The sequence below is a fragment of the Podarcis bocagei genome (genome assembly GCF_964188305.1).
Source record: "Podarcis bocagei genome assembly, chromosome: 7".
NCBI classification, from domain to species: domain Eukaryota; kingdom Metazoa; phylum Chordata; class Lepidosauria; order Squamata; family Lacertidae; genus Podarcis; species Podarcis bocagei.
Genome location: NC_138132.1, coordinates 37,590,375 through 37,612,773, shown reverse-complemented (window position 1 = coordinate 37,612,773; position 22,399 = coordinate 37,590,375). Strand labels below are relative to the sequence as shown.

The 22,399-nt window shown below is 45.9% G+C and overlaps 1 protein-coding gene across 5 annotated transcripts; it reads left to right on the top strand.

Annotated features, from left to right (window-relative positions):
• Positions 1-3,136: 3,136 nt before the first annotated feature.
• Positions 3,137-21,878, top strand: ADGRG5 (adhesion G protein-coupled receptor G5). Of its 5 annotated transcripts, XM_081203947.1 has the most exons (15): positions 3,137-3,665; positions 3,855-3,944; positions 5,246-5,371; positions 6,705-6,820; positions 7,644-7,776; positions 8,232-8,379; positions 10,430-10,564; positions 11,914-12,030; positions 13,425-13,467; positions 14,125-14,234; positions 14,467-14,588; positions 15,819-16,087; positions 17,759-17,858; positions 19,361-19,635; positions 19,740-21,878. In XM_081203947.1, exons 4-15 carry the CDS (start codon positions 6,760-6,762, stop codon positions 19,829-19,831), a joined length of 1,605 nt encoding a protein of 534 aa, XP_081060073.1. In that variant the 5' UTR covers positions 3,137-3,665; positions 3,855-3,944; positions 5,246-5,371; positions 6,705-6,759; the 3' UTR covers positions 19,832-21,878. The 5 variants fall into 5 exon arrangements, with proteins under 5 accessions (XP_081060073.1, XP_081060074.1, XP_081060075.1 ...); XM_081203948.1 differs by lacking the exon at positions 5,246-5,371; XM_081203949.1 differs by lacking the exon at positions 5,246-5,371 and having other exon boundaries at positions 6,682-6,820.
• Positions 21,879-22,399: the final 521 nt, after the last annotated feature.

Here is a 22,399-nt window from a genome sequence, read left to right as displayed (position 1 = left end):
CACCCAGGGACTCAGCTAGTAAAGGTAAAGGGACCCCTGACCATTAGGTCCAGTCGTGACTGACTCTGGGGTTGCGGCGCTCATCTCGCTTAACTGGCCGAGGGAGCCGGCATACAGCTTCTGGGTCATGTGGCCAGCATGACTAAGCTTCTTCTGGCAAACCAGAGCAGCGCACGGAAACGGCGTTTACCCTCCTGCCAGAGCGGTACCTATTTATCTACTTGCACTTTGATGTGCTTTCGAACTGCTATGTTGGCAGGAGCAGGAACCAAGCAACGGGAGCTCACCCCATCGCGGGGATTCGAACCGCCGACCTTCTGATCAGCAAGTCCTAGGCTCTGTAGTTTAACCGTCAGCGCCACCCGCATCCCACCTGGGACTCAGCTATACAGCTGCAAATAAAACGTTTTCAGTGTGTTTTAAGTGCAATATACAATGTGACGCTAGATGGCGATGGCGAGCCTTATGGAAAATTAAATGCATTTTTTAATAAAGCATTTTCAGCATGGCTTTTATATGTGTGTAGATTCTACCCTAGTGTTAGTCTCCCTGCCTTCCGCCCAATGGGCCTCCACTAGTTGTAAACCAGGATAACTCTCCAGCAACTTATGAGGTAGTGCTGCTGAACAGTGTGAAGCCAGCACAGAGCCAGCCGTCCTCAGCTTGGTTGTCCAGTGGAAAACCCACAGAGCTCAGGTCCTAGAGCAGCATCCCAGAGAGCCCAATGATCTGGAACAACCACAGAGCAGGTTTGGCCTCTGCACCAAGTGCCAGGCATGTGTGTGCAGGAATGCCTCCTTTCCTCACTTTTTCTTCTTCCACAGGAATGGTGTTTTGTGGTGGCAAGGTATGGCAGGCATCAGGGGATGCAGAAGAGGGTGGCTAGTATTCTTCATGTAGTCCAATATTGTCTTCTGCGATCAGCAGCAGCAACCCTCCAGGGTCAGGTCTTTTCCATCACCTGCCTGCCAACTCCTTCTCCTTATGGGAGATGCTTCCAGTGACTAAATCTGGGACCATGTTGTTCTGCCTCCAAGCCCTGCTCTCTCCCATGGCCTGGCAGGGCAGCAGGAGCTGAGGTCAGTGTAACAACTCAAAATTCAGAAGTGAACAATACCTCCTGGTTGCCTTGTGTGATATTCCTGCTATTCTTTTCAAGGGAAGGCTCAGAGAAGTGAAGATATGTCTGTGGGCCGAGTTGGGAGGAGCTCTCCAGCTGCTGGCAGATGTTCCTTTATGCCTCTGCCTCCAAGCCGTGTTTATTGGACGTGCAGTAACTCTTTGCACAATGGAGGAGGCATCCTTTGCTTCCCTGGATGCAGGCAATATTTCACAACGTGTGACTTGGGTTTCTCAGATGATAGTGGTTTTCAAAAGAACCAAAAAAGAGCCACAATAGGCCATTTTCTCTTTCCTCGGCCCCCCCACTCTTCTGTGTCATCTCCGTTCCCAGGCAGGTTCTCCGATTTATCATTTATGAAAACTAAGGAAATAAACAAATAAGCCAACCCTTCGTTGTTTTCATCCTACAGTGGGTTACAATACCACAATGTGGATCTGAACTACCTAAAATACCTTTAAAACACTTTAAAACATTCATAACAATTCTAAAAAACAACTTATGGTCATCTCACCGCCCCCTCACAGGCCAAGTGTGATGTATGGGCAGAATTAATTACCTGTCAACAATCACCTGGCATCATAATAACCATGGAGACATTTGTTTTGGCTTTAGGGGTCTTCAGAAGCCCTGTTCAAAGCACTTTGACCTGCACTTTGAACAGAGTTTTTGAAGATCCAACAATCAGCTGATTTTTTTTGGGGGGGGGGGGATTGTGTGTGGCATGGCCAGAACGGCCCTATGGACCATATAGGGAGTCCTGGGTCCAGAGGCTCCCCACCCCTGACTTATAATCCTCCATCTCCTCAGTCATTCAATTTGGATTTCTCATGTGTCACACCTGGATCTGTAATACTGAATGCCGGATCTCTATGGAGTGCTTTGCTGGCTCATAATCTTGCCTTCCTGGAAATGAGAGAGGGATCCTGCACATGTAGGAAGAAGTGTGCTCTCCACGCATTCAGTAACATGGATTGGGCTTCTATTGACTTCATACCTCTATGCAAAGCTTTTTCTTACATTTATATCCAAGTTTTGTTACTTCATGGAACCTAGCATCCCATCCAGGCACTGAGCAGAGCTAAACACGCTTAAGTTCAGCAAGGCAGTGGTCTCTTCCTCTGGGACCTAGCAGCACCATCTCTTCCAATAGCAAATTTGGGTAGTGAGTACTGACAGGGATTGTAGCCAAAATCGGGCCACTGAGAAACAAGAGGGAGTTGTCAACATGCTTTGGGGGATCCTGGGTTTGGCAGAAATACAAAAAATTAAAAACCTAGGAAGCAACACTTTTCCCACACCTCCAGAAAGTTGCCCAGAGAAGCCCAAGCATGCTCAGTAGCCATGGAATGTTGGCTAGCAAAGTAAAATGGGGAGATCATTCTTGCCAGACCTCAGAAATGAGATTTTAAGAGGGGATCTGATATATGACTAGTGTTGTTGCACATCGCCCCAATCTCTGAGCTGTGTGAAATTCCAGGGGTCCCAGGCGCTTACCCAAGGTTTAGTTTCCTCAGAATTAGGGACAGTGAAACCTGCGGTGTCTTTATGATATTTGGTTTATTTAGAATTGCCTTTTAATATATATATATTACATATTTTATTGATTGTTTAAAAAGAGAAACGCAAACATAACAAAAAGAAAGAAAAACAAAGAATCAGAAACTGTAAACCATAGAGTGTCATTGCACTCGTTGCACTCGTTGCACTCTAAAGCACAGTTGCTTTTTCAAAAGCTGCAAAAATAGCTTAGCCAGCCCCCTGGAGCTACCATCAATGCTTTTTACCTTTTTCCATGTTTCCTCCTCAAACAATTATTGCTGAGAGTGACAGAACATAATCAGCTCCTGTCATTCCCAAGGGGACTTGCTCCATTGTAATTCCAAGTGTAATTCCTAGCTGCTTTAGGCTCTAAGAGGTGGGCTCTGGATCCAGTTCAGAGTCATGTTGTGCCCAGACTGAATCAGGCAAATCTGAGTTTGGCAGATTCTCCCCACCCTTATCTCTAGTTAAGCAACAATGTACACATGCAATATTAAAACCAGTTCATCTGTTCCCTAATATCAGAAAAATCCCATTACATTCCACTTGAGAGGTGATATAGCCATTACAGATCAGGGAGAGAGAAAAAGCCTTTATTTTCTGTTTGACAAAGATCTCCCTGTGCAGGTGCTGCTTTCAGATACGTTCTTTGCTCTGCCTGTTTGCTGCATTTCCTCAACTTCCTCAACTGAACTTCTCCTTAGCTCTGCAGTCCTTTCACGGATATCTCGGTCATCTCCATCCCCTTCCTTCCCCCTTTTACAGCCTTTGCTTGTCTGCGGTTTGCATTCTGGGAATGGACCTCAGATCACATCTCTCTGCAAGGTCCTGGAGCTGGTGAAGTTATGGCCCGAGGGGAGTGGCTTGTCCCAAATTTGCTGCTGCTAAATCGCATCCGAGGCCTCCGCCTTCACTTGCTTACAAGCTAGCAGAGGAAACAAGCCACGTGCATTTTCCAGTGGTCTGAACATCTGAAAGCAGCAGCACACTCCACAGAGTGCGGGTGAGTTGTCAACATTTGCCCTCCACACCCATTTTCAGCTCTGATAGATTTGAGTCTTTTCGCACAGTGATGTGTATTTTGATCAAGTGTTTGATGTAGAATTTCCTTTTCCTGCTTCAGGAAGCCATCTGTATAGGCCAGGAAATGTTTTTTTAAAAATTTTTAATGACATGCTAATGCACCTTACAGTGAGGCTGACATGGGAGCAGAACGCCAGCAAAAGAAACAAATTAAAATCATCGTGGTGGGACCTAACTCTCCTTGAGGACTCTGTTGGACGTAAGTGCTTTATCATGGCCAAATCAGGTCATCATATTCTCCAGGTGTCTTTCTACACCCCAGGCACTGCACTTTCTTTCTTTTTTAAGCAAGTCTCCTGCCCCCTTAGAAAGAAAGTTATGAAACAAAATGTGCAGGTACCCTTTTAAGTCATTTCTGTGAAATGAACAGGCCTGCCTACTCCCACCTCTGTTTGTAGCAAACAAGTGAAGTCAGAGCTGTGATTGATAAATTAGTTGTTTGGTTCTGCTGTTTCGCCATCCCCTTTAATGCACTTTTCTTGCTTCTGTCTTATTTTCTAGGCAGAATTATCGTGTGGAAATACAATCATGGGAAAAACTTCACCATGATTGTATTCTCTCTGATTTTGCATTATGCCATCCTCCCATGGCAGTCATTTTGTGACTGGCGTGCCCCCCCCTGAACTCTCTCAAAATTAAGAAGTGCCCCCTGGTCCAAAATAGTTGGCGACCCCTACTATACTGATACTGGTCCCTAGTAAATCCATTTTCCTATTTTTTGCTTTGGGGGAATATGTTCAGGTTCTCTTTTAGAAGTTGTATTTGAGCATCCTGGCATATTTCAGGTTTCAGCCTTGTTCCCCCCGAGGTTGATTCACAGAGTTGAAAGGGATTCCAAATGTTATATCCAGTTTCTCCTTTAAAAATCCCTAACATTTGGAGGCAGTATTTCCCATTCTTGAACATCTTATACCATCAGGAAATTCTTCCTAACGTTTAGCCCAAATACTCTTTCTTGCAATTTGTTCCGTAGAATCATAGAATTGTAGAGTTGGGATGGATCCTCGGGGTCATCTAGTCTAACCCCTGTGATGCAGCAATCCATCTTAAGCATCCCTGACAGATGGCCATCCAATCTCTACTAAAAAACTTCCAATGAAGGAGAGCCTACCACCTTCTGAGGTAATCCATCCCACTGTTGAATGGCTCTTACTATCAGAAAACTCTTCCTGATGTTTAGTCTTGTCATTTGAATCCATGGTTCAGGCCCTCCCCTCTGGAGCAGAAGAAAAGAAGTTTGCTCCACCTTCCATGTGACATCCCTTCAGATAGTTGAAGATGGCAATCATATCACCTCTCAATCTCCTCTTTTCTAGTTGGTTCTGGTCTTATTATTCTTTGGAGCAACAAATTTGCTTCATCTTGTTGGCAAGACCCCTTCAGATGTGTGAAGATGGTTCTCATTTTGCCTCTTAATTGCCTCTTCACCAGGCTAAGCATAACCAACTCCTCCAACCTTTCCACATAGGCCTCCACAATTCTACTTTCTTTGCATCCCAGGTTTTTGGAGGTCTGGACCACTTCTGGCTTTTGAGGCCCCTAGCCATAATAAATGCAGCCACAGAAAATTGAAGGTGCATTAAGGCGAAATAAGGCACACACACAAAAAAAGAAATAAAGGAAAAAATGAGTCATAATTCTTTTCTTTTTTTTAACAAGTGCATTTCAAGTCTTTTTTCTGTGAAATGCAGTTATTAATGAGGAAAGCTCGCTTTCGTACAGCGTCACAGTTGAGGTTAAGCATATGACAAAATCTGTATCAGTTAACAAAAAAAGTGTGGTCTTTTTTTACTAGATTGCATCTCTTATTTGCTTAGATTTGCAGTTCTGAGCTGAGAATGTGTGTCACAATTTGATCTACTGTGGATAAAAGCAAGTTCTGGAACTTATCAAATGCCACAATGTCCCTTTTGAGCCTGAGTCCCTGCACCATGCTAATGTTGCCTTCCTCATGTCATGTTTGCGGGCACCTTGATGCTAGAACATAGGCACACCACTGCCCACACAGGGACACAAAAATTCCATTGTGTAGATTGCTTACCTCCCACCCCCTTAGCATAACTGCATGCCCAGGCACAATATGTGCTTGATTGTTTAAGTATTAGGCTTATAGGCTGCTCTATCCGAAGGCCCCAATTTGGTTTTCACACATTCATAAGCTTTCTTCTTTCGTTTTCTTTATCCTGCCCAAACCGGCTTCAAATGCCTTTTTTCAGGTCTCTTGCAATTTGGGTTTCCTCTGAATGGTTTAATTTGACTCTTCCAAGTGACTCTTCCAAGATCCTTTTCACCCAGGGTCTACAGTTTCTGGCTGGCCATGTTGGCCAAGCCAAAAAATAAAGTCACCAACATCCAGGTTGCCAAGTCACCCAGCTTTTCCTGAGGGGAAGGCCTGAGAGGCTAGGAGTGGGCGATGTTGGGCACCATTCCCCTAAGGTGCACAGGATGCTCTCAGGCAGGATGTATCCAGCACTCTGAAGAGGCAAGACCAGTAGAGAGGAGGGTTGCCAGTTTAGCCATGCGTGGCTAGGGCTTTCCATATTTGCCATGCAGTTGCCAAACAGTCCCCACCCTTCCTTCCAGCTTCAGAGCTGGAGGCGGGGAAGGGATTTGCCAAGCAGCTGCTTGAATGATCCTGCTCTCTGTGGCTAGGTGATGGCACCATCCTCGCCATGGCAAGCGTATTTGTTGAAGGCCGCTTTTTAACTCCAGCAGCAGCCTTTAAACTTTTCAGATGCGGGGCCCACTGGTAGCCCAAACATGCATTTGCAGACCCAGTTTTTAATTTTTTCGCCATATATTTAATGTTATTTGTCATATTTTATCCTGTTTTAAATGCAGTCCAGAAGAGTCTGGAAAGGGGGTTTCTTCTTCTTCTTGTCTTGCACCTTCCAAATATACAAATGTGCCCGTAACCTTGCTCTACCTCATTTCAGTTTCTTCTTCACATTGTAAACAGCTCCCAGCCATTTGTGGTGTTTGGGGACCTGCGCTACATTTCCGGCAATACAGAGATGGGCACAGGATTTTGCCTTCTTCTCTTTTCATGTGCAGCTTTTATGGACCAGATACCAGGTAGGAATGATGTCTTATTAGGGGCTAGGAGGTGGGCAACCCTGATTTCCTAAGAGGGAGTTGTGCGTCAGGGAGACCCAGGGGTGCCACACTTCATTCTTTCCATATGGCATAGCCATCAAATTAACATCCTTCTGTATTTTCCTTGTGGTTCTCCCATGAGGAAAGGTTATAGCTTTGGGGACTTTTAAGTTCAGAGAAAAGGGGAGTAAGAGGCAACATGATAGGAGTGTATAAGATAATGCATAGAGAAAGGGGAGAGTGGGAAGTTTTTCCTCCCTCTCTCATCACGCTTCAACCCGTGGACATCCAGTGAAGCTGATTGTTGAAAGGGTCAGGACACAGAAAAGGAAGTCCTTCACATAGTGCACAGTTAAACTCACTCCCAGAGGATGCAGGGATGGCCACAAATTTGGCTGGCTTTAAAAGAGGATGAGACAAATTAATGGAGAAGCCTATCAATGGCTACTAGCCATGATGGCTATGCTCTGCCTCTGAATACCAGTTGCTGGAAACCACAGGAGGAGAGAGGGCTCAAATCCTGCCTGCAGGTTTTCCAAGGGCATCTGGTTGGCCACTGTGAGAACAGGATGCTGGACTAGGTGTGACACTGGCCTGATCCAGCAGGTTCTTCTTCTGTCCTTATGGAATCCTAATTTTCCAAGGTCCACATTTATGTGTCCCTTCTCCCTGTGCATGGTGTGGGACTCACTGGTCTGTGTTGTTGCTGGAGGTGATGTGGGCACTCTTTGATTCGTTTATGGTGGGAATATGTGCTGTTTCCTCTATACTGATGGCCTGTCTTTCCCTTGCTGTTGCTAAGGGGCAGCACCCAGCGGGAAAGCAACCAGGCTGCCCTTGGATCTTGGTGCGAAGAGTGATGTGGAGAAAGCCATGAGAATATTTGAGAGGCACCTGAAAGAAGGATGTGTCTTTGAAAGGAAGGAGCTGATGAGGTAAGTTCCGATCTCAGATACCAATGTTTCTTTCCCTCAGCAAATGCAGTGGGAAAGTCCTAACTCCACCCAGACACAACCCAGACCCCATCTGCATGATACATTAAAAGCAGTATTGTACCACAGTCATGACGTCCCCCAGAGACTCCTGGGTATTGTAGTTTGTTAAGAATGCTGAGAATGTTAGGCCATCTCTATTCCTCTCAGACAGCTACAATTTCCAAAGTGCCCTGAGAAGAAATGGGGTTGGGGGTTAAACGACTCTGAGGAGGAGGGAAAACATGACCAGCACTTTAAGCTCTTTTGAGGAAAGGTGTAAGAGGAATGTAATGAGATAAGTACGGTATGTAAATAATCCTCACAATCTGTGGCATCGAGGCCCTTGGCAGCTCTGTGTTTCCAAGTGCAACCCTTAAGCATTTACACACTTTCTCTCAACAATTCTCCACTTTCAGAGCCAAAGAAAATTTGGAGAAGACCCTGCTGCAAACCAGTCTGCTGACAGAGAATCTCACTGTTGTGCATGACAATATTCAAACATTAATATTCAGGATAAATCTTAGCGATTTCAGAGGACTGAATGTCAGCAGCGACAGCTTAATGGTTAGTATTTTCCCCCTATCTTCACACCCTGCTGCTGATTCTTGCTATCTAGAATGAATACCCAGCAGAGACACACAGAGTGGTAGACATGCTTTGAAAATGCACCAAGTTTTGACTGGAGCTGTGAACACACTAACCCACCTGTAGCGCAAAGACACAGTTTTTCCTCAATCCAGACTCAAGCATGCTCAACCTCAGTGTGCAATCCTGCTGCCCACAGTGCTAGGTGTGGTTATGTGATACGTGCTTGAAAATCCTCCCCTTGGTTAGATTGCCCCTGTCTTTCCCTCCCTGCCCATCCCCCAGGCGGAGAAGGAAGACGGAAGTGGCAATTGCAATCTTGGTACGTATATGTCTACAATGTCTCTGGGCAGGTGTGGATGGGCTCCCATTGCTGGAACCACCTATATTTGTGTTCAAATGGCTGATTTTAAGGAAAGGGGTCAGGACTAGCCCAGGACATTTTGCTGCTAGAGGCAAAAGCCCCTGCACAGTCCCCCACCTCCTGCTCCTTGCTACCACCTGGCACCCAACACTCGCCACTGCTGGGTGCTCAACACTGCTGCTCAGTGCGTACTACTTCCTGCTCCTTGACTCTGGCAGCACGCTCATGGGCAGCAGTGGCCTCCTCCTCTACTCACTCCCAGTGGTGTAGCATGGGTTGCCAGCCCCCAAGGCTGTGCAGAGGTGGGGACAGTGGGTGGGAGAAAAATGTGGGATGTAAATGCAATTTTTAAAAAAATGCATTGGAAGGTGGTGGACTCTCCTTCCTTGGAGGGAAATGGACAGAGTACTCATGTGCATTCAACTGCCTATCGGCGTCCGCATGACCCAAGAGATCACAGCCATATAGATAAGAAAAGAAGAGACATTCCGTTGTCTGGAAAGGTCACTTCCTGGTTTGCATGGAGAAGTCGTTTTCAACAGAGCCTAGTGATGGAAGCGCACAGCTGTATTGAGGCAGCTCCCGGGGGTTGAAATTTTGCACCCCTTAACAATTTTGTGCCTGGAGCAACCACCCCTGTGCCCCCCTTGCTACACCACCGCTCCTTCCTTCCTTCGAACTCTACATTTCTATGATTCTGCTCTATTAATATTCTCCTACATTATTTTCCATTGTCCTGGCTGGCTTCCTTTCTGCATGGCTCTTGGTATGCCAGGAATGCGAATATGTTCACAAAACCATGCAGAGAAGAACTTCAGTGAAAGGTCAAAGTTGGCCCTGTTTGCTTTCAGTTGGATGCCATTCCCAACCGCGGAGAACATTGTCTGGCTTTGACAGCCTCCAAACAGACTGATTTTAAGAATATTTGAGCAAGTGATTTGCTGTGGGCTTTTCTTCAAATGCTCCTTTTGGAAGTGAAATGAGACCCCGGTGATGTGTTGCTATTATTTCACAGCTTCCCTTCACGTACGTTCCTTGCTCATTGGATGATGGCCCACCAGCATGACTGCTCTGTCACTTTTTCATTAACCTGGCCTCCAGAATGCAGTCCTGGGTATTTGTGTCCTGCAGATCAGGTTCAAGAATGTGGACAAATAGCCTCAGTTTGCAATTAATTAATGAATGGAAAGGGGCCTCATTACATGATCCTCACAGCAACATGCAACAAGAAAAACAGTTGGCTGCTTTTTAAAATTTATTTTATCCATAGATATACCTCGGGAGGTAGTGCACTCTCCTTCATTGGAAGTTTTTAAACAGAGGTTGGATGGCCACATATCAGGAACTATTTAGCTGTGATTCCTGCATTACAGGGGGTTAGGTGACCCTAGATGACCCTCAGGGCACCTCCCAACTCTGCAGTTTTATGATTCTATCAGTTGTGATGAGTTTTTACCAGTTATTGAGCGCTTATTTGCCCAGGCATTCCTTGGTCTTCCATGCTAGTTCTAACAAGCCCTAGTTCCTGTAGTTACAAATTTCTGTTTTCATTGTTCTTACTATTTATTGCAAACTGTTTTGACATTATTTATTTTTTTAAATGGAGGATGGCATATAAATGCTTTTGAATGAAAAATGTGTACATGTCTGTTTTGCTCTGAGCAGCGCAATACCTCAGTGAAGAACCAAACCCGACATGCCATGCATTTCCCTGCTGAGCTAGCGAAGAGAGCCCAGGGCACAGCTGCAAAGGAGATGCGGCTCACCTGCATTTACCTGAAAACATCTTGCTTCTTCCAGGTAGGCACTCCCTGGAACTTGAGGTTTGGTTAATGGGGTGACGGAGGTGGAGACTGGGCCCAGACAGTGGCCACGTACACTCCGAAAAGGGTCATGGGAAAGCCAGCCTAATTTGTGCTACACTGCGGACATCCACACTTATCGTTTGCCCTGCTCTCTCCAGGCACAGGTTCATGCTTAAAAACTCTGTGTCTGAGGGGGGGTTTTCTTGTTTTTTGTTTCGCCCCCAGCTTTCCCCTCAAAAACCCGCTCTTTAAAGCTTGTCAGAGCTGATTGAGCTTTAAAGAGTGGATTTTCATGGGGAAAACTCTGGGGCAATAAAACTCTGCTGAGACATGGAACTTTTCAGCTCAGACAGTGCCTACAGAGTGGAGGAAAGGTAAGCCAATTCATGTGACTCTTTCTGGCTCATTTTAATGACTCTCTTATCTTACAAATCCTTGCCTCTGACCTCTCCTTGTCTACCCTCGGCATCTGAAGATCACCTGCTCTGTCACTGCATTCTCTGGCGCCCTACAAATCCCATCACCACCCGTCAACACAGCTGTGGTCCCGAGTGTGTTGGGGAGGGCTTCCCTGTTGACTCCACCCGTTCTCCCTTGCTGGCTCTTACACAATGTCAACTCTCTCTCTCTTTTTAATCCTTTACATCTCTTCTCAAAAGCCCCCTTCCCACAGAAACTTGGGTGCAACTACTGTCGCCATGCCTTGCTGTGACTAAGGTGGTGTATACACTGTACCTTCACAGCATATTCAAAGCACATTCTTTTCTCTCAGAGAATTCTGGGCACTGTAGTTAACCCTTCGCAGTTACAATTCCCAGCAGCTCTAGCAAACTGCAGTGCCCAGAATTCTCTGAGGGAAAAGAATGTGCTTTAAAGGTTTACAGACAGTGACTATTTTATGCACCTCCAATTCACACCCAATCACCAACACATGGGTCCCTTTGGACCTGGAAGAAGGCAGAATGGGTGGCCTCATGAGTGTATGTACAAAGCCTAGTTTTACTTGAATATCATGGCAGTCATCACAAATGAGTCCCCCTGTTCACCACTGCATCCGTTTCCTCACACTTCCTTTGTTGTCTCCCTGCCACAGATTCCCAGCGGCTTCCCTCCCTTTTCATCTTTTCCATCTGTAAAGGACAGGGGTGGGGAAAGCCAGGTCTGTTGGCAGCAACCACCCTGAGGTGCCTGGAGTGCCTTAAAGCAGTTGTTTCCAATGGAGTGGACTGCTCTGCTGCTGATCAACTCTACTGACTGAACAGGGGAGGGACTGTGAGGAGGGGTGTTTAAAGACTCCCTCCCCAGTGATCCCATGCCAAGTCTTTTTCACTTTTTATCTTATAGGACAGAAAGAACCACACCTTGCTGAATGATGACATCTTAGGGGCCACCTTTGGGAATATCAGCATTACTCAACTCATTCAACCGGTGGAGATCAGGTTTTGGCACAACCATACGCTGGTGAGTTGTGCTGTGGCCACAGCTGTCACCCAGTAAGCGTTTATCCTGTGCCGGACTAGTCAGTGTGGTGCCCTCCAGGTTTTGGAATCACAGTACAGCTGGCGCTGTGCTGTGTTTATTGTATGTGTATGTTTTTAATAGAACCCATATGGTGTTTTTAATTCTATTAATGTTTATTTGTTTTTTAATGATAAAAGGGTGGGGTATTATTATTATTATTATTTGCTATTCTTATTTATCTGTGAGCTGCCTTGAATCCCTGTCAGGGGAAAAGGTGGGTTATAAATAAATCAACAGCAACAACTCCCTGCAATGCAGGAATCAGATTTGTCAGACTCCGCCTCCCATCAGTCCCAATAGCCAATTGGCAGGTATGATGAGAACTGCAGGCCAACAGTGCATGGGAGACACCCCATTAGCTGCCCCCTGCCTTCCTCTTACCAGCTCCTGAGAGAATGAAGCAAAGCTTTTCTGCAAAAAGCAGTTGGGAGGGCAGTGAGGCTGCAGCTCCAACATTGCAGCAAAGCAGAGGGGAACCTTCAGCCAGGCTTCCCCACTTGGCCTGTGAGGCTGTTTTGACCCTGCCATGCCCACTTGCCCTGTACCTGACATCAAATGTGGGGCAGCTAAAGGTGTGGCTGGGCCAAAAGGGGGATTTGAAGGTACCAACAACGGGGGGGGGGGGCCTGCAAAGCCCTGTGCACATCATAACATGCCTGACCTCCAAAACTACATTGTTCCACCATACAAGACAGGCTAATTCAGGGAGATGTAGCTATATTCTGCACCCGCAGTCAGAGGCAGCAATGCTTCTGGATTCCAGAGGCTGGAAACTGCTCATGTGCTCACGTCCTGCTTCTAGGCACCTGGTTCATCACTATAAGAAGAGGGTGCTGGGCTAGATGGGCTACTGGCCTGATCCAGCAGGCTCCTTATGTTCCAGTGTTCATTTACCTGGATGATCAAGCCATGATCTCCAGTTGCGCTTCACCAATAGTGTTGTATTTCTGTAAATCCTCTAGTCCTTAATAATTTTTGAGGAGGGGCAGTTTTGCAGAGGAAGCCCTTCTGCAGAGGAAGGCACATGCTTCTGGTTTCTCCCTTTTTACATTCCAATGCAGGACATGAGGAAAACAGGAGAAAGTTTAAGAGTTGGTTGCTGTGCAAAGCACAGGCCATGGTTGAGCATTCCTATATTTTAGCTGTAAAGAGGGGGCAAAGAATATTATTATTATATTATTGTTATTATTATTAGCTCTGTCTGACTGAGGAGGGCAGGAATTGTGTTGCTGGGCATCACCATCTGCCTGACAAGCACTCTTCAGTCGCACTGAAGGAATTCTGCCCTAGAGGTAGGAAAGTGTTTTCATCAACTTGTCTCTGTTCCCTTCTAGGCCAATGCCAGCGTGGCCTGTGTTTTTTGGCTGGAAGGAACAGGTAAGGCCAGAACTTGCCTCTTATCCATCCTCTTCCCTTCCTATTTCCACACCAGTGGTTTACAAACTAACAAAAGCAGCATATAAGCAAGGGAAAGGAACAAATGCAAGTATTATTTTTTTTTAAAAAAAAGCTGTGATACTGTTGCTGTGATAATCCTGAATGGAACAGTTCACAGGATTGGAGGCATCAGCCTTAATTAGTACCAAATTAGAGGAGACTCCATTCACACAATTAGCCAATGTGTGAATGGTTTTTTTTAAAACAACAACAACAACATGGGGAGATGAAGGTGGGGCACTGTAATCCTTTGCCTCTTGCACTGACCCTGATTTGGATTTAAACCCCCCCCCCATTGTTTTGGAAGGAAACCTCTCATTTGTGCCAGTCGAAATGCCCTCTTTCCCTAATGCAAATAGCAGGCATGGGGTGCCTGACCTCTGAATTAGGACTCTACAGTAGGGGACAAAGCCCTCCTCTCCTTTCTGCTAGGGTCCTCCTATGGATTCTACACACATGTGCCCCTCCTTCACATCCTGCTGCCTGCTTTTTAAAAAAGTATGCATGCAATTGCTTGTTTTGTCAGTGGCCCCTTGTCTAGTTTGGCCCTTGTTCCTGCTGCTTTCTGAGTGTGGTTGGGTTTCTCCCATTTGGCAGAAGAGGGCAGCATGGGGAGCTGGAGCCAGGAAGGCTGCACAACTAACATCAACTGGGAGGGCATGGTTGTGTGCCAGTGCAACCACCTCACCTACTTTGCTGTCCTTGTGGTAAGTGTGGGGCTCTCTTGTGGCCCAGGTCCTCTCTCTGGGCTGCAACACTTCAGGCAGCTGATGTGGGGTTGGTGGGGGAGCAGAGACAGGCTCCTAGGACTGAACTTTCCTCCATGAAAAAATGCCTCTTGCACCTAGAAAACTAGCCTGTTGGGGAGAATACATATCCGTTTCATCTGAATTCCTTCTGTTTTCGTCTTTGCATCCTCTTCCTTCTCTGCTCATTCAGCAAATCTCCCCAACTACTCTGGATGAATCTCTGCTGGCTCCTCTGACCTATATCACCAACATAGGCTGCAGTATCTCTGCTTTTGCATGCCTGCTCACTATCTTTTTCTACATTTTATCCCGGTAAGTACAGCGCTCCTTCAGCCAATACCTAAGAAAGTTTCTTCCTGGATTAAAGGCAGGCAATATTTTTAAAAATAAGATCTGATAGTGGTTTAGGAGTGCATTTTGGTTCCTGTGGTATAAACGCTTCTGTCAAATACGTAGTGCAGGTTTTTGAAACATTGCAAATACCTGCAGCACCTGTCTGACCTGACGGAAGAGGGGATGACTGTGTGGACCATGGGTAATGGTCGCTCCTTCAAACCTCTGAAAAACTATTGTCTGCTTCCAGCCCCAGACTATGAAGAATAAAATTATAGTTGTTTGGGGTTCTTCCATGCTGGTTTTGGTAGTGTGGGATTTCATAGCTGTTTTGAAAACTTCAGCATCTCTTCATAAAATGATTCTGTAAACAAATTTATGGATACGTGATTGACAAAAACATTCCTCTTTGAAAATATTATCCCAGCCTCTGCTTGCCACTAGGGGTAGCTGTTGCTCCATTGAAAGTATCTGCATAACATTGTACACATAATTTGTTGTTGGCATCGGTCTGTCTCCAGAGTCAGTGGAGTGCGCCTCTGGGGGTGAAGTCAAACTGCTGAGTTAGCAGCACTGAACTGTTCTCCCTGGGGCACAAGCCTAGGCAATGCGTATGGAGTCCTGGGCTGCCCAGATCACAAGACCCCTCTGTTGGCTTTGCTGATGCAGTCCAAAGGAAAGCAGAGCAATACATTTGGCACCAGCTTGGTTGCTGGAAGGAGACATACAAGGTGCCATCCAACTGTCTTAGGGACTCCACTCTAGATTTGTGTAGATGGTTCCCCTCATATGCATGCAAACCCTCTCTTTTTAAAATTTTTGTTTATTACATTTATATCCCACCCTTCTTCCCAAAGGAAGGACACCTTGATCAAGATCTGGTCTGTAGATTCCTCCTTTTGTATTTAACTCACCCCATGAGATCTAGTAACTTGACCTTTTTTAAAAAAAAAACCACCCCTCAAAATCCTTACGATTTTAAGACTGCAATTATATGCACACGTTCCTGAGAGTAGGTCTCGTTGAACTCAGGAGATACACATCACATTCTGCTGTAAAGGATGCAAAGATCTCATGCCTAAAGCCACTTCCACAGCCTTGAGATCCCATTAAGTACTAGGAAGAGTATACCAGCACAGAGTCTGCCCTGTCTTTTACTGAGTCAGCAAAACTCTCCAGTTTATATTCCATTTTAACACCTTTTTGCAGGAAAATCCAGCATGATTCCACAACAAAGATCCACATGAACCTTCTGGGAGCCCTCTTCCTTCTCAACGTGTCCTTCCTGGGCAGCAGCTTCCCAGCATCAGCCAGCCTTTCGTGGCCGTGCACAGCCACAGCCGCCTTCCTCCATTACTCTCTGCTCTGCTGCCTGACTTGGATGGCCATCGAAGGCTTCCACCTCTACCTGCTCGTGATCCGAGTCTACAACTCATACATCATGCGCTACCTCCTTAAACTGTGTTCAGTTGGCTGGGGTGAGGATCAATATGATTTTTTTCTGTTATATCTTTTTAATAACCATCTCTGGTGTGCTTAAAACAGCAAACGAAACATTAAAACAGCAATGTGTGCAGATTTCCCCCATAATATACACCAGGCTTCCTCAACCTCGGCCCTCCAGATCTTTTGAGACTACAATTCCCATCATCCCTGACCACTGGTCCTGCTAGCTAGGGATCATGGGAGTTGTAGGCCAAAAACATCCAGAGGGCTGAGGTTGAGGAAGCCTGATATACACATTTGTATTTGCCTATGTTGCTTGGAGAACTGGATCACAAAATTCAAAGAAGTGCAAATTTTGAAGTCTTGCTGTGTTTCAGCTTGTGCATTGCTTCAGGAAGTGTGAATTAGGTAGGTTTGCAGAAAAAATGAGAACCTATTAATTTTTGCCCAGTGCTTCCCTGAACATAAAATCTGGGCATGACCTTCTGCTTTGCATTCGACTGAAGCATCTAGGCCTGCACTAGGCGGCCCCTTTCTTGTTTAAGGTGGCAGCTTGAGGACAGAAATTTATGCCACACCTACAAGGAAGATTTAGCATTTTACCCTAGAATACACTTTTTGAATGCCTTTTGTCCTAAAACACACTTAAAAAGAGAGAGAGAAAAAACACATTTTAACCTCAAGTATGGATTTTGGTGTATTGTTTGAGGCAAGAACTGCCTCATAAAATTCAGAGGAGTGTGAAAACTGAAGGATAACCGTGTATTAGTCTGGAAAGTGTGGATCAGGTTGGCTGAGTTAACTCCTTCATCCTTGGTTTACCCAGAGATTCTCTGGCATATAACTCCTCCATCCTGACTTAGCTGGCACCCAGCTGGCTGAGCTGAGCCTACCAGATCTTAAGCCAGGACAATTACCAGCCCTGCTACAACATACAATGTTGCCAGATTCTCCACAGCAGTGTTCAAAATTCATTGGATGATGATCTGAGTCACAAACTAGATTTAGTGAACACTCACATCAGAGTGCTCTCTAAATTGAAAGCTGTAGTCTTTTATATACTAACCTTTCATGTTCTTCCACATCTGTTTAATGCTCCTAGCCCTTCTTTTAGAGTCTTTTAGTTTCGTTTAGATTCTTATCGTCTTTTAAATATACCTTCTGTTTTAATACTTTTTAGATTTAATACTTTTTAGATTTCCCCATCCTACTTATGCAGGTCTATGACCATAATAAAGATTTGATTGATTGAGCTGGCACAAGCGTTCTGTGGGTGTAGCAGGGGCGTGGCCAGAGGGGTGGGAGGCCAGAGGCTGGATCCTAAGCCCATTCATCTCGGCCACATGACCTGGCAACCCCATGTAAGTTAAACCAGCAGAAAGGGTGGTGTAACCCAAACACTATTTTCAAGGCTTGTTTCCCCCACCCAGCATTAGCCCTGCTGCTGAGCAGAGTTTGGATCTGGTGTAACTTTAGGCTGGTTTAACTTACATTGGCTTTGAGCATCTCTTATGGCTACAGACATTGAAATGACATTATTTATTCCGGGCATAGGCTGTGTAGCAGGAGATCTGGATAGGCTTGAGCTCTGTAGAACATGCAACGAGTGTGCCTTTTATCTTGTATGTGTGGTTGTGCTTAGGACGGCAGTGCTCATGAATCTTCTTTGTGCCTTTACCACTGTGCATTCTTGGATCCAACAGGGTTCCCTGGCTTAGCAGTGGTGATCATCTTCCTGAGCAACAGCCAAATTTATGGCCGCTATGGTATCAAAACCAGCTCTGCTCACCGCAACAGTACCATGTGAGTTTCAGGGTGGGGTGCGGGGTGGACCAATGGTCTTGGTAGCAAATTATTTCATTATGTGGGTATTGTTGATTTATGTAGTGCCATCAGTGAGTGGGATGCTTTATTTCAGGGGTCAGCAAACGTTTTCACCAGGGGGCTGGTCCACTGTCCCTCAGACCTTGTGGGGGGCTGGACTATATTTTGGAGGGGGGGGGGAGAACGAATTCCTATACCACAAAAATAACCCAGAGATGCATTTTAAATAAAAGGGCACATTCTACTCATGTAAAAACATGCTGATTCCCGGAACGTCCGTGGGCCGGACTTAGAAGGCGATTGGGCTGGATCCAGCCCCCGGGCCTTAGTTTGCCTGCCCATTCTTTATTTAGTAACACCAGGTTTCTGCCTCACAAAGCTTACAATCTGAGAGGAAGTGATGAGGAGAGGGAAGGGAGAAGCAAAAGTGATGGAATTCATGTGAGTAAATATAGCAGTCTTATCCTACTTGGGGATTTCCAGATGTTTAGGCTGCTATCATTCCCAGCCACATATCTAGTGGGGAAATGCAGTTATGAGCACTTAGGCTTAGTTTCACTTGCAGTGCCTCTGTGGTGACCCTCCCCTGCTGCTCTGCCCCCCCCCCCCAAAGCTCCAGGTTCAGGAGGAGGGCTGGAACTCATCTGCACTTTAGAGCCTCTGTCAGCACCTACCTCAGTTGTGCAGTTGTTGCAGTATGTGCCTGAACCCACCCCTACAAGAGCTTTGGGGTCTTTTGCTGGAGTTATGACGTCCATCCTTTTATGAATATGTGTCTGCCCTTGACTCTATGCCCTCGAGAAGTTCTTACAAACGAAGGAATAAAGAAAGAACGAATGAAAGTGACAGAATATATAAGTGCTGCTTGTGACGGCAAAATTGCAATTTAAGCAGGCAGCAGATCCCACAGCAACATGCACATACCTTGATCTAAAGAGTGGAAAAATCCCTAACCATTTTCAATGTGGGCCTGGCAATTTTGCCAGAGATCCCATACTAATAGTAAGTTAAGCAATAGTGTTTTGTTTTGTTTTGTTTGTGTGTATGTGTAGAGAGAGAGAGTGAGCAAGAGAGAAAGAAAAGAGGATACCTGTCCTTAAGCATGTGTGTGTTCGTTCCTTGTGTGTGCTGAATAAAGATCCTAATTCGAACTAGGAGAGCCATGATAGCCAGCTAACTACTGAAAATATGGAGTCCCTCCCATCTTCCATTCTATATCATTGTTGCAGCATCCTTTATGGTGCCCCTGAGGCTCTGTGCCCAGTTGTGACTGAAACGGTTGCACTCTCCTAAATCTGCTTCTTCTCAGCCCTACCTGGAGATACTGGGGTTTGAACACAGGACCTTCTGCACTGTAGCCTCCTCCTGTGAGGGCTGTGGGAAGCGTTGGGGCTAATCTCCTCTTGTATTCTCTCCCCCCACCCATATGAAAAGAAGAAAGAGAATCTGGAAGTGTCTCATTGAGTTCTCTCCTCCTGCAGGTGCTGGGTCACTTCTCCCACAGTGCATTACTTCAACCTGATTTACTGCAGTGGCACCATAGTCTTCAATATGGCTGTCTTGACCTTGGTGGTTTGGAGGCTCAGGCAGCTCCGAGCCAGTCCTCGGCAGGGGAAAGAGCATTCCTGTAAGGACATGGTGACAGTTCTGGGGCTGACTTGCCTCCTGGGTGCCACCTGGGCGTCGGTTTTCTTCTCCTTCGGGGTGCTCTCAGTCCCACAGATCTTCCTGTTCACTGTCCTCAACTCACTTCAAGGTTTGTGAGCTCAGCATGTTGCTGGGAGCCAATGCTTCTCTCCCTTAATGCTTCCCAATTTGCAGCCCCTCCAAGCCTACTGAAGCTGCTCTCTTTGCTCACAGGGCTTTTCATCTGCCTCTGGTACTGCACCTTGAGGTCCCATTCGCAGGACAACATCTCAACGGGCTCTCGTTTATCTCGTTCATCTCAGTGACTGCAGCATCACATGACTGGCGAAGCCTTGGAACGAAAGGATGCCCAAATTCTGGAAATTTAGTGGGTGTTGCCTTCCAAAAGCGAATCTTCATAGGAGGAGGAAGGAAGGCAAGTTTATCCATGTGGTCTAAATCAGGGATTGGAAATCTGTTGCCCTCTAGATGTTGTTGGACTCCAACTCCCATGAGCCTCAGCCAGCATGGCCAGTGTCAAGGATGATGGAACTTGTAGTCCAGAAACAGAGAGCCAGAGTGGTGTAGTGGTCAGTGTGCTGGACAAGGACCTGGGAGAACCAGGGTTCAAATCTCCACTCAGTCATGAAGCTCACTGGGTGACCTTGGACTATTCACTGCCCCTCAGCCTAACCTACCTCACAGGGTTGTTGTGAGGAGAAAATGGGGAGGAGAAGTAAGTGCACAACCTTGAACTCCTTGCAGGAAAGGTGGGATAAATACATAATCAACCGATAAATACCTGGAGGGTCACAGTTTCTCAATCCCTGATCTAAATCCTACATAGCTGCAGGGGACACTTGTCTTGGCCCTCACTGTCAGCTGAAGAATTCAGACTCAAAGCTTGGTTTCCACCAAAGAAACATAAATCAGAGCGGTACAAAATCAAGGCAACAGTTGAAAGGTTCAGTAGTTATGCAAAAGGATTAGAAATATGGGCAAGCACACGCTTAAGATGTTGATCCAACAGGTGACATGGCCCCTGCACCAAGTTTTTGAAGGACGGGGTGGGCACAGTCTTTAGCATGGTAAACAGGTGGAGTCTCAAGACCAGGCAAGCAAACAGGCATTCCTCCGGGTGGCTTGAGCCCATGGGGCAGAAATGACACATCTCCGGTTTGGTGGATGGAGCAGCGGAGGGTCAAGTACAAATCCATCCCCATCCACACTGTGAGAGTAAAAGGATGGTCATTGCATACAGCTGTCATAAGACACCCACCTGGAGGCACTCCACCTCTGCTTCATGACCTTTTTCCTCTTCACCCTGCTTTGAACTGCAATGAACCTATGCACAAATGCCATCTTTTCCAGCAACACACACTTATTTGTAGAGTGTTGGGGTTGTCTCATGAGTTTGTGCCATTGCTCAGGCAAGATGCATCAGAGTCACTGAAGCATTTCCTATCCTCAGAGCTCCTTCCTGTAAATTTCTTACCCAGTGAAGTTAGTGTTGACATTGTTGAATACATGCTCCAGTGAGCTAGCAGGAAATGTCAAATGGCAGAAGGAGGAGATTATGAAGGCCGATACTCTGCAACCTGGTATGGGGTGCTACTGAAAAATGGTGAACACAGGAAAAAATATGTGTTTGTTTGCTGAATCCCATATTGTACTCACCACATCAGACTTCCACCCTCCAACTTGTAGCATGCTTCTCTCTCTTTGTCCTACCTGTATGTAGGATTTGCAGGCAGGCAGCATCCTTATATAGGACTGGAGAGGGTGGCAAGCCTGAGGCCACCTTGGGAGTTCACAGCAAGGGTGAGATTTGAATGAAGGACAGCCTCATTTGCAGCCAGGAGAGCCTGATCTGACTCTGTATAAGGCAGATTCCTATGTTCCTATAGGAAAGATTTGTCATGATTGCCAAAAAGTAAACCATCTAGCTGAAGGCTGCACTGCAGATAATGTGTAGACTTCAACTCCTGTGCCTGCTTTGAGCTGGACAGTTTTCTTATCTCTGCTTACTTTTATATCTGACTTGACTTCCTTTCGTTCCTTGTCTGCTCTGTTAGTGATATCAGCAAAAATGTTCTCACTTCAAACTTCCAGTAAAGCAAAACAAGTGCTATGTAAGCTGATTTAAAAGGACAAACCTATTTTAGTAACTTCTTGAAATCTTCTTTCAATTTTTGTAATCTTCCAACATATTTGAGGAAGTAACTCTTATGCTCATTGTGTGCCAACTACTGTAGAAATGTTTTGCACTTTGTACAATGTTCAGAGCACCAATGGCACAGATGTTCAAGGTGACTCTCCTGACATGCATATCAGAAAAATAAAGTGATGCCGCTGGCATATGTTTCAAATGATTATTTTGTGTTCTGATTTCCACAATATTACCAATGCTTAACACATAGCAAAATGTAAAAGGGAACAAATTCCAGTTTGCAAGTTGGATGGAGAAAGAGAGAAAGAGAGAAAGAGAGAAAGAGAGAAAGAGAGAAAGAGAGAGGGAGAGAGAGAGAGAGAGAAAGAAAGAAAGAAAGAAAGAAAGAAAGAAAGAAAGAAAGAAAGAAAGAAAGGAGGATCTACAGTATATTCAGAGGATGGGAGTGGTCAGGTAGAAAGAGGGGGAAAGACCTGGTTATTCAGTGATCCACCACTCTCTCTGTCCCCCACAGGGAGGGTGGGTTGGGCAACTCACTTCTGACTGAAAGGAAACCACCACCTGCCAACTACACATGGTGGATTCCTGGAATTGTGGAGTTAGCAGCTGGGGCTTCCATCAGAAAGAAGAAGAGAAGTCTCCAGCAGGGCAAAATGTGGCTACCATTCTTGGACTACACATCCATTCCACTCCCTGGAACTCAGACCCACTGAGCACTTTCTCA

Bases quoted from the DNA above. Each gene is read 5' to 3' on its own strand.
- ADGRG5 (XM_081203950.1), top strand. From the start codon at position 6,760: ATGGGCACAGGATTTTGCCTTCTTCTCTTTTCATGTGCAGCTTTTATG. The intron at 13,468-14,124 runs GTAAGGCCAGAA...CCCATTTGGCAG, and splicing joins TTTTTGGCTGGAAGGAACAG to AAGAGGGCAGCATGGGGAGC. The intron at 16,088-17,758 runs GTGAGGATCAAT...TGGATCCAACAG, and splicing joins ACTGTGTTCAGTTGGCTGGG to GGTTCCCTGGCTTAGCAGTG.